The sequence below is a fragment of the Mobula birostris genome, chromosome 10 (genome assembly GCF_030028105.1).
Source record: "Mobula birostris isolate sMobBir1 chromosome 10, sMobBir1.hap1, whole genome shotgun sequence".
NCBI classification, from domain to species: Eukaryota; Metazoa; Chordata; class Chondrichthyes; order Myliobatiformes; family Myliobatidae; genus Mobula; species Mobula birostris.
This window is the reverse complement of record NC_092379.1, coordinates 911762-924179: the sequence shown is the minus strand read 5'-3', so window position 1 is coordinate 924179 and position 12418 is coordinate 911762. Positions and strand designations below refer to the sequence as shown.

Here is a 12418-nt window from a genome sequence, read left to right as displayed (position 1 = left end):
GGCAGTATATTGTGGGCATTGCTGAGCTTCTGAAAGAAGGTCATAGTTGGGAGATTACATCCAAGTATACATATTGTAATGAAAGGACAGGCAGGCTGACAGAGGAGGCGAGGAGGCTCTGTAGGTAAAAAAATAAATCAAATCATTCAAAAGAGTTGACATAGGATCAGAAGATGCAGAATCATTGTGGGTAGAGTTAAGAAACTGCAAGGTAAAAAGACCCTGATGGGAGTTATATACAGACCTCTGAACAGTAGCCGGGATATCAGCTACGAATTACAACTGGAGACAGAGAAGGCATGTCAAAATGGTAATGTTATAATAATCATGGGTTCAATATACAGATAGGTATGGAAAATCAGGTTGGCATTGGATCCCAATAGAGAGAATTTGTAGAATGCTAAGATGACATTTTGGAGCAGCTTGTAGTTGAGCACACCAGGGGAAAGGTTATTTTGGATTGGGTGGTGTGTAATGAACTGGATTTGATTACAGACATTAAGATAAAGGAACCCTTATGATTGTAGTGATTATAATATGATAGACTTCACGTTACAATTTGAGAGGGAGAAGCTAAAGTCAGATATATCAGTATTAAAGGGGAGAAAGGGGAATTAGAGATGCATGAGAGAGGAGCTGGCCCAAGTTTATTAGAAGGGGACACCAGTAGGAATGATGGCAAAACAGCAATGGTTGGAGGAGAAATTTGGAAGGCACGGGATAGATACACCGCTGAGAAGAATAAGTCAGTATCAGAATCAGGTTTATTATCACCAGCATGTGATGTGAAATTTGTGAACTTAGCAGCAGCAGTTCAATGCAATTTGTAATCTAGAAGAGAAAAAATAAAAATAATATATAAACCAGTGAATCAATTAAAGTATACATATATTGAATAGATTTTTTTAAGTGCAAAAAACAGAAATACTGTACATTGACAAAAATGAGGTATTGTCCAAGTTTTCAATGTCCATTCAGAAATCGGACGGCAGAGGGGAAGAAGCTGTTCCTGAATCACTGAGTGTGTGGCTTCAGGCTTCTGTACCTCCTACCTGATGGTAACAGTGAGAAAAGGGCATGGGGGTTCTTAATAATGGATGCTGCCTTTCTGCTAATTGAAGATGTCCTGGGTACTTTGTAGGCTAGTACCCAAGATGGAGCTGACTAGATTTACAATCCTCAGCAGCTTCTAAAAGCAGGATGACACATCCGTAGCTGGCAAGAGAAATAAAAAACAACATAAAAGCAAAAGAGAAGGAATATAATAGAGCAAAATTAGTGGGAAGTTAAAGGGTGGGAAGCTTTTAAAAACCAACAGAAGGCATCTAAAAAAGCCATAAGGAGGGAAATGTTTAAATATGAAGACAAGCTAGCCAATAATATAAAAGAAAATACCTAAATGAGGAGGAGCTATATTTGTCTTGCTACGCGTCTTTCTTCTTTAATAAACGGAGTCTTTGTTCTTTAATTTCCAAAGCACATCACATCAGACTGCACGACCTTTCTCTCAAAGGGTGCCCCAACGGGTCAACCTGTTGTCTAGACCAGAGGTCCCCAACCTTTCTTGCACCGCGGACCAGTTTATTATTGACAATATTCTTGTGGACCGGTCGACCCGGCGGTTGGGGGGAGGGTAGGGTTGCCAACGGACAAGAGTAGCAGTCAAATACGTTGTGTTTACCCCGAGAAAGACTACAATGACCATGAAGCCTTGCGCGGGCACCAGTGTGCATGCGTGTGCGTGCCGATATTTTCTACAAATCGTTTTTGGCAATTCTGTTCGGGGGGGAGGATGTTAATCACAACTGGAATATAGGTGATAAATGATACACTCAATTTCGTTTCTAAAAGGGTTTATCTAACGAATTTAATATTAATCACACAGCGCATATTTTCCTCGCATGAATGTAGTGATAAGTCAATTATCAGGGAACGACAGGGGAGCTTGAAGTAAGTGTTGAACGAAATTCCAGTAGAAGTGGTAGAGGCAGGTTCGATATTATAATTTAAAGAAAAATTGGATAGGTATATGGACAGGAAAGGAATGGAGAGTTGTGGGCTGAGTGCAGGTCGGTGGGACTAGGTGAGAGTAGCGTTCGGCACGGACTAGAATGGCAGAGATGACCTGTTTCCATGCTTTAATTGTTATATGGCTACATAAGTCACTTATAAGTCAATAGCATCATAACATTTTAAGTAACGTTTGGATATTAAACACACAGCACATATTTTCCTCGTAAGAATATATAAAATCATTGCAACACACCAATATTGCTGAATCAGTGGGCGCCCTGGGCTTGTTACCCTGCAACAAGATGTTCCCATCGAGGGGTGATGAGAGACAGCGGTACTTGAAGGGGGTTCCTTATGTCCAGTATATTCCACAATTTAGTTTTCGTTGCAGTCATTGTAGAGATATGTTGGAAATGGAAACAACGTTTTCAGTGCTTTCATGGCTATCTCAGGATATTTAGCCTTGACTTTGATCCAGAATGCCAGCAGAGATGTTATGTCAAACATACTTTTCAGCCTGCCGTCATTTGCAAGCTCGGGGAGTTGATCTCCTTCTTGCGCTGACATGGATGACGCGCAGGTAATGACCTCACGTGCGTTCAAGCTCAACAGTGCGTGACAGGGAATGAGGAAAGATGCAGCTGACTCATATCGTCAAATCATACCGTTTCCTCATGGCCCGGTAGCACATGCTTTGCGGCCCAGTACCGGTCCACGGCCCAGTGGTTGGGGACCGCTGGTCTAGTAAAGGGTAAAAGAGAGGTGAGAGTAGAGATCAGACTGATGGCAAGTAATGCTGAAGAGGTAGTAATGGGGGATAAGGAAATGGTGGATGAACTGAATAAGTATTTTTCATCAAGTCTTCACTGTGGAAGACACTAGCAGTATACTGGAAGTTTGAAGTGCCATTCAGATGAGAAGCTGCTTTGGAAACTGAAAGGTCTGAAAGTAGATAAGTCACCTGGACTAGATGAACTGCAGTCCAGGGTTCTGAAAGAGGTAACTGAAGAGATTGTGGAGGCATTAATGATCTTTCAGTTATCACTAGATCCTGGTATGTTTCTGGATGATTGGAACATTGCAAATGTCGCTCCACTCTTTAAGAAGGGAGGGAGGCAGAAGAAAGGAAACGATAGGGTAGTTAGCCTGACTTAAGTGGTTGGGAAAATGTTGAAGACGATTGTTAAAGATGAGGTCTCGGGGTACTTGGAAGCAAATGATAAAATAGGCCAAAGTCAGCATGGTTTCCTTAAGGGAGAATCTTGCCTGATAGCTCTGTTGGAATTCTGAGGAAATTTCAAGCAGAATAGATGAAGAAGAATCAGTGGATCTGTGCTTGGATTTTCAGAAGGCCTTTGACAAGGTACCACACATGAGGCTGCTTAACAAGATAAGAGTCCATGGTATTACAGGAAATATACTAGACCATTGGCTGATTGGCAGGAGGAATAGAGTGGGAATAAAGGGAGCCTTTTCTTTTCGACTGCCAGTGACTAGTGGTGTTCCATAGGGGTCAGTGTTCGGACTGCTTTTTACATTATATGTCAATGATTTTGATGATTAAATTGATGGAGTGACAGTGAGTATAGTAGTAGAATGAGGTGGAGGGTAAATGCATGGCTGTGGGATTGTAGCAGGGGGCAGGGATTCAGATTTCTGGATCATTGGGACCTCTTTTAGGGCAGGTGTGACCTGTACAAAAAGGACGGGTTGCACTTGAATCCCAGGGGGTCCAATATCCTGGTGGGGAGGTTTTAAACTAGAATTGCTTGGGGGTGGGAACTGATCTGAAGAGATGAAGGAAAGGGAGGTTGGCTCACAAATAGAGAAAGCTTGGAGACAGTGTGAAAGGGAGGATAGGCAGATGATAGAGAAGGGACGTGCTCAGACTGATGGTTTGAGACTCAGGGACCTGTTCTGGGACCCTTACTCTTCGTGATTTTTATAAATGACCTGGATGAGGAAGTGGAGGAATGGGTTAGTAAATCTGCTGATGACACAAAGATTGGAGGTGTTATGGATAGTGTGGAGGGCTGTCAGAGGTTATAGCAGGATGTTGATAGAATGTAAAACTGGGCTGAGAAGTGGCAGATAGAATTCAATCCTGATAAGTGTGAGGTGGTTCGCTTTGGTAGGTCAAATATCATGGCAGAATATAGAATTAATAGTGCAAAGAGACTTGGGAACCCTTATGCTGGATCCCCTAAAAGTAAACTTGCAGGTTGAGTCGGTGGTGTGGAGGGCAAACTGAATGTTAGCATTGTTTTTGAGAGGACTAGAATGTAAAAGCAGGGATGTAACGCTGAGGTTTTATAAGGCACTGATAAGGCCTACAGTTTGTGCCTCTTATCTAAGAAAGGATGTGATGACATTGGAGAGGATTCAGAGATTCACGAGAATGATTCCGGGAATATGAATTTAAAAGAATGAATGACCAGCTGCTCCAAGGTAGGACAACAGAACAGGCTGAGGAGAGAGTTAATGATTGACTTGTGTGGCTTACTGTTAAGTAAATAATTCCACTCAGTGAGCACTTTATCAGGTACACCTGTTTGCTAATGCAGATTATCAGCCAGTCCCATGGCAGCAACTCAATGCAGACGTGGCAAGGTATTAAGTTGTTGTTCAGACCAAACATCAGAAATGTGATCTAAGTGATATTGACTATGGAATGAATGAAGGCAAAAAGCCAACAGAAGCTGACTCTAAATTTATTTTTCAGATCTGTATTTGCTGTGTACACATGGCATTTCTCAGAAGTTTGCTTTGTTTTAAACTCCACTACATTACATTTTCTTTTAGGTCCAATCTCCAGTCTGTGCCAGTCCTGCCTTCACTGTCCCTGGCCTATATGGCAAAAATCCTGTAAGTACCAACATTTTTAACTTGTTGTTTTCGGAAAATGCCTCAGTCTCTGGAGTAAGTTGTACAAAGGCAGGCTTGTGGCCAACATTGAGGGAATCACTGTAATGTGTTGAGGGAGAGGTGAGCACTGGGAGTAACCTCTTGGATGTGAAACACGTAAAAAGGAAGATTGAAGTACCCAAGAGCATGGAAATTAGAGCAGGCCATCAGTCCATGAATGAATGAACCATGCACTGTCAATATTCAGACCGTGCCACACAGGGACTTGTGGTCATATCATTTTGTAGTGACCTTGTGCTCTGTTGTAATTGTATGTGCTATGTGTGTATGTACTGTGTTTTTCCACCTTGGTCTCAGTGGAACACTGTTTTATTTAGCTGTATAAATGTGTATGTTTGAATGACAATAAAACTTGAACTTTACAAGTTTGGGAGGTTGCAAACAGTTCTAGGATTTAGTCTTCACCACCATGATGGAACTGAAAACTGCTGACGAAAATGGAAGCTATGGGCTGAATCTGGAGCTTTTTAAACATCCAGCCACTGAAAGCCTTGCTTGAGTATAACTGAGTCTGACTCAGAGCTGCTTCTGGGCTGCACTTCTGGATGGGAAGTATTATAATTATATCAACTTTTCTCCCTCCTCACCACAGGCCTTCAATGTAGTGCCTAAAAAAAGAAATAAGAACAAGCAATTTCACTTGGTGAGTTGGTTGGTGGCTAGAGGGATGGCTTGGCACCCACAAGCTTCACCAATTACAAAGTTTAGGATGTCTCAAATCACCTCACAACCAATGAAGTATCTTTGAAGTATGGTCACGTTTGCAGTATTGGGGATGTGGCAGCTAAAGAACAGCCATTTTAAATACATTTCACAATATTGTCTTCACTTGAACCTCTTTTCAATGGGATCTTTTGTGTTCAGCATGGTTCAGTCTGAAAGTTCAAAGTAAATTTATTATTAAAGTACATATATGTTATCATGTACAACCCTGAGATTTGTTTCCTTGCGGACATAGTAAGTCCAAGAAACGTAATAGAATCAACGGGAACAGACAGGTGCAATAGACAACAAACGGTCAAGTTACACAGATGTTTCTTTCAGTCAAGGCAGCACTCGCTCAGCAATGAATGGGAGTGTCAGCCCCCGTTATTACGCTCAGAACCCTGAGGCTGTAATTGAACCTAGAGCATGTGGTTCACACTAGACCTGCACACCTTTGGGGTGTGGGAGAAAACAGAAGCACCCACGGGAAACCTGTGCAGTTATAGGAAGAACACGCAAACTTCACGCAGACAGCTGCTGAGGTCAGAATCGAATCCAGATGACTGGAGCTCTGAGGCAGTGGCTCTACGAGAGCGCACCGGCCACTTTTTTTTTGTGGTAGTTTACTTAAATTAAAAGCTGAGATCATTAAACGGCTAGCTATTGGATGAAATATTAAACGTGCTTTCTGTCTCAGATGGGTATAAAAGATCCTCTGATTTTCATCAGTCCTAATGAAGAGTCTCTGCCCAAAATGAGAGTGTTTATTTCCCTCCATAAATGGCCTGCAGATTTCCTGCGGTACTTTTTGTGTGTGTGGGCAACGTTTAGTAGTGAGCAACTCTAAAGCCATTTAATCGGACATCATCACACAGCCTGGCAGAAACACTGCTGCATTTTCTACTTTAATTGAATGCACCTTGTCTTTAAAAGTATTCCATTGACTGTAGGTTACTTTGAGACTTCCTGAAGCTAGCATAGATGTAAAAATGCAAATCTTCTCCTTGATAATTCTGATCTGCATGCAGGTATTCTCATAAACTGATTGCTCGGGAAATCACTTCCTTGAAATGAAATATTTTATGCTTGGGAGGGGTTAACTGCAGCTTCACACCGGTAAAATTGAATGAATGGCCAATGAGGAAGGAAAGGAGAGAGGCCTACTCGTCAGGCCTACAATCAGAATCAGGTTTATTATCACAGCAGAGGAGAGGGTTGTAAAGCAAAGGATGTGATGCTGAGGCTTTATAAGGCATTGGTCAGACTGTGCTTAGAGTATTGTAAGCAGTTTTGGGCCTTTTATCTAAGAAAACATGCGCTGGCATTGGAGAGGGTCCAGAGGAGGTTCACGTGAATGATCCCAAGAATGAAAAGGTTAACTAATGAGGAGTGTTTGATGGCTTTGGGTCTCTACTCAGAATAGTTTAGAAGAATTGAGGGTGGGATCTTATTGAAAGCTATCGAATATTGAAAGGCCTAGATAGAGTGGACATGGAGAGGATGTTTCCTGTAGTGGGGGAGTCTAGGACTAGAGGGGACAGCCTCAGAATAAAGAATATCCATTTAGAACAGAGATGAGGAATTTCTTTAGCCAGAGGGTAGTGAATCTGTGGAATTCATTGCCACAATGGAGCCCAGGTCATTGGGCATATTCAAAGTGGAGGTTGATAGGTTCTTGATTGGTCAGAGTGTCAAAGGTTACAGGGAGAAGGCAGGAGAATGGGGTGAGAGGGATAATAAGTCACAGACATTTGAATTGAAATTTGAGACACCAGAGATTCAGCAGATGCTAGAAATCTTGAGCACATGAAATGCTGGAGGGACTCAGCGAGTCCGATGTCACTAAACAGTTCCTTTCAGGCTGAGACCTTTCATCATTCCTGACGAAGGCCTCAGCACAAATCACCAGAAGTTTCTTGCATCCATGACTGATGCCTGACCTGCTGAATTCCTCCAGCATTTCAATTGAAATTTGTTGTTTTATGACAGCAGTACAATGCAAAGGCACAAAAATTACTAAAAAATGACAAAAAAAGTGCAAGCAAAAGTTATTAAAATGTTTTTTAAAAAAAAACAAGATAGTGTTCATGTGCAATTCAGAAACCTGAGGGCAAAGGCTGGGGTGATTAATTTAATTATTTTCAGTTAATAGCTGTGTGTTTATTAAATAAACATCACCTTGGCAGTGGCAGAGCCTCCTTCAACTTGTTATTGGCTTGTTGAGGGGAAGGTGCTTCAGAACAAAGCCTCGATCCTATTGCTGGTATTCCTGAATGCAAAGCTGCTTGTTGCATGGATGTAATTGCATCTGAATCAAGGCAAAATGAAATATCTCCATCAAGCAGAAACCTGAAGTATCAAATCAAATTGTTTTTTTTCCAGTTCTAGTAATACCACCATCATTTGCTTCTCCTCATTGTTAATATTTCTGGGAACGGTCACATTCTCAGTATCAAACATCACCTTTATTGTCTACAGATTCACTGCCTCCTTGACCCTTCATAGAGGCACACAAAAAAGGAAACAGGATCCATCAGCCTATCAGAGTCCAAAGTAAATTTATTATCAAACTTCGTTAATGTCACTATGTGCTACTCTTGGGATTCACATTCTTGCAGGCATTCATGGTAGAAGGAAGAAATACAATAGTATCAATGAAAACCTACACAAAGAATAGAAACAACCAGTGTGCAAAAATAGGGAAACTGTGTAAATACACAAAAACAAATAATATTAAGTAAATAAATAATAAAGAGAACATGAGTTGTACAATCTTTCAAAGTGTGTCCATGGGTCATGATTATCATCAACCCATGACCTAGCCTTAAAGTCTAATTCCTTTTCCTCATATTCTTCTCACATTGCCATCAAATTCTCATTCATTCTCATCAAATCCTCCCCAGGTTCTGCCACTCACCTAGACACTGGTGCCAATGCACCCACTGATCCACATGTATTTGGGATGTGAGATGAAACGAGCATGGATAATCTCATGGTCACAGGAAGAATGTGCGAACTGCTGTCTCTCTCATTGCCTCTGAATATTCTATCGATACCAACACAGGCAGCTGATCTATGTGAAAAGTTTGACTTTGGTGTTGAAAAAGCAAGAGAAATGGGAATATTTCCTTGATGTCAAGGCGAGGACAGAGGCATTTTACCAAGGTGGATAGAAATGAAAAAGAGAGACTAATTGAGCCTAAGGTGCAGCGAGATTATAAAATAACTTTTTATACATCAGTTAGAACATAAAATACATTTTTGTTTGATTGAAAACGTATGACAGTATTCAAAGTTTACAAGTATCAAAGTAAATTGGTTAGAATGAGAATACTTCAGGCTCCCGAACTGATGAAGAAAATTTCACTCACCGAAACACTGAACTAATCCCACAACCTTCAGACATATAAAACTGTACATCAGTAAAGCCTAACAACAACCAATATGCAAAAGAAGATTAAAATGCAAATAAAAGAAAAAATAATAATTTGGATAATTTGTCTTCTTTTACACATTGGTTGTTTGTTAGGATTTATTTATGTATAGCTTTTCACAATTTCTATTGTGTGTTTATTTTCCTGTAAGTGGCCACAAGAAAATGAACTTCAGGATAATATGTGGTGACATATATGTCTTTTCATTATATTTATTTTGAACTTCGGCTTACTGTAAAAATGAACGCTCAACTGCTAGCATGGACTTGATGGAATGGAAGGCCTGTTTCCATACTGTACAAACTCTAAGAAATGGAATAACAGGAAGAAAAACTAGGAATAAATAATGAATGAGCCCTCCCCCTCTTTGTTGTTCTTGGCCAAGGTTGGGTTTATGGATTAGCATGGTCACTAACTCCTCTGCTAAGGAGTGCTGGGGAGAAATGATTGTCCAATCACTCCTGTGCGGATATAGATATCACAGAGTGAAACAGCATTGAAACTGGCCCTTTGGCCAATCAAGTTCATGTTGACTATCAACTACCCAGTAACACTAATTGTACACTAGTCCAATTTTAGTCTCTGCACAGTTTCATCTATTTTTCCTGATTCTGCCACTCACCAGCCGACTCAAAACAACGTACAGGAAAGCCACTAACCATTAACCTGCCAGCCCACAAGTTTTTGGGATGTGGACAGAACTGGAGCATCCAGGGCAAGCGGATGCGGTCACAGGGAGACTCTGCAAACTCCATGCTGGTAGCGGCTGAGGTCAGGATTGAACTTGGGTCTGTGTAGCTGCAGTGACTCGAGCTGTCCTTCCACTGAGAGCTCCTTCATCCTTCAAACACAGCTGTTGCTCAACTCAGTGCGAACACTTCCTGTCCAGGATGTAAGGCAGGATCTGTGATTCTGGTCAGCACCAACTCTCACCTTATTAGAAAGGTTGGGGAGATGGTCAGGGTCTAGGGTGTGGAGCCCAGTCTGTGAAGCTTGGGCTGTCACAAGAGCCAGCTGTAGGGGGCGTTAGCTGCAGTGGTTCTCATGAACTTTACGGTCTTACTGTGGTTTTCGGTGTCTTGGTTTGGCAAGTGTTCTAAATATTATCTTGGGTGATTTCTCACGGAAATTCCAATCTCTTGTTGCTTCCCTCTACTTCCTGGTGATGGTATCTGGATATTGTGGGTTTGCTGGAGTGGTGTGCCAAGTATAATCTAGGAAGGAAGTGCTAACATTTTTCAAAAATTGTTTTACAGGGCAAATCTCCCCCAGTGACTGTGTCTAATCCGGTTAGTGTTAGTTTTGATTTTTGCAAAAGTACCTTTTGTTCTTTTCTGCCATAATTAGTGTTGTTTCTTTGTTTCCTCTTGGCCTGACCCCTCTCGCCGTCCCTCCCCGTCCCCTCTTGCTGCACCTCTCCACCTTCTCATCCATCTCCTTCCTCCCATCCATCTGTATATAGATCATACATCCCGTCAACGAGACAGCCCCTGCCAATCACACCCTGCACCTTCTACGTACTCATCCAGGAACAGAGTGAACCATTGGGACACATTTTCCATTGAGTCAGACGCTCACCGCCTGTGGCCTTCTGCTTGGAATATTCAGACAAGCTGCCTGTCCAGTGGCACCGGGCTAAGACAGGCTTTGTCTAGAAGGGATATCTGTTGTACTTTGGGAATCTGTACAGCTCACCACCTCCAGAGTCAGGCTTGGAGCCTTTCTCTCAGTGACGCCTTGAACATGCACGGAGGTTGAAACACACAAAATGGCCTCAGGGAACACGCACAGGAGTTCAACTTTCACCCATAGTCACACATTACAGAGACAGGCCCTTGTGCTCACCAAATTCATACTGACCACCCAGCTGTACTGACCCTACGTTCTATCAACTCCCACCCTCCCTCCCCAGATTGTACCTATGTACTGGGGGAAAATTAGTGACCAATCTTTGGATGTGGGAGTAAATCAGAGCACCCATGGAAAACCCACACATCACAAGGAGAAGGTATAAAATCCACAGAGACATTCAGACCGAGCAGACGTCACGACTGAACCCAGGTCTCTGATGCAGGGAGTTGCAGTGCTATTGTCCTGCTGTACTCTATTTGAATGGGCACCAAGGTGACCTCTTAGTGTAGGGAAACAGTGCCCATTGTTCCAGTGTGTGGCTGAAAGGTGAAATGTGGGGGAATAGATGGGAAAGTGGGGAGAATCAAATAGGTTTAGTGTAAAATGGGTGGTTGATCATCAGTGCAGACTCAATGGGCTGAAAGGCCTATTTCCGTGATGTTTGACTCTAACACAGGAGCTTGTGGACAACCCTACCCCCGTGCATGTTGCTCAATGCTCCCTGCACCAAAACCAATGGAAGGAAGGGATCACCAAGCCAGATTGTGGAGGTGTGATGAGCTGGTGGTCTGTTAGCCTCTGATGAAGGTAGTGGGTTGGGTCAGTGGTCTCTCATATCCACATTATTGAGCAGTGACAGTCCTGTGTGTAGGTTGACATCTCACTCAGGTATCCATTAGCCAACCTTAGCCTTCAACTATAAGTCTTGTGCCTGCATTTGTTTTTTAACTTTCCCCATGATCCCATTTCTCCATATTGTTGTAATCCCCTCCTGCCCTACAAACCTCAGCCATCTAGAACTACACTGGTGACTCTAGAACTAGAGGTCATGGGTTAAGGCTGATAGGTGAAATGTTTAAGGGGAACATGAAAGGAACTTCTTGGTTTTGACATCTTGAATTTCGGATAAGTACGTGGACGGGAGGGGTGTGGGAAGCTTTGGCCCAGGTACAGGTTGATGGATCGTGGCAGAATAATAATTTGGCATAGAATAGATGAGCTGAAGGGCCTTTTTCTGTGCTGTATGCTGATTGACTCCATCTATACCTTTCAGCTGTCATTGACAACGACACCTCATTTCATTCCTCAGGTCGTTCCGTACCAGGCCTACATTGGAAGCATCCGGCCTCATCAACTGATAAAGGTTATTGGGACTGTGAAGGTGAACTCTCACAGGTAGGCACTGATGAAGGGTCTGCAGCCTGAGACATTAACCCTATCTCCCTCTCCAGAGCTGCACCTGAGTGGATCCAGTGTCTTTTGTGTTTAGCTCAGATTTTTATTTTTTTACTCACAGGTAATTGTACGTCGGTGAGGTACTGGATCCTAAAGCAAGTTTTATGGTCATTAGAACTGGTCCTTTAGAAGGTAGAAGATGATTAGTTTGATTTGTCACATGTTCATTGAAACATACAGTGAAATGCCTTTTTTCCATCAATAACCAACACAGTTTGGGGACGGTGCTGGGAGCAGCCCACAAGTGTTGCCAG

General features: G+C 42.4%; 1 protein-coding gene across 2 annotated transcripts in view; it reads left to right on the top strand.

Moving 5' to 3' along the window:
- Positions 1-12418, top strand: part of LOC140203748 (galectin-9-like) — a 39885-nt gene that overhangs the window by 14745 nt on the left and 12722 nt on the right. For both annotated transcript variants that reach the window (XM_072269787.1, XM_072269786.1), the window contains 3 exons: positions 4816-4878; positions 10334-10366; positions 12019-12104. In XM_072269787.1, coding sequence (XP_072125888.1) covers positions 4816-4878; positions 10334-10366; positions 12019-12104 — 182 coding nt within the window. The remainder of the gene's footprint in view (positions 1-4815; positions 4879-10333; positions 10367-12018; positions 12105-12418) is intronic.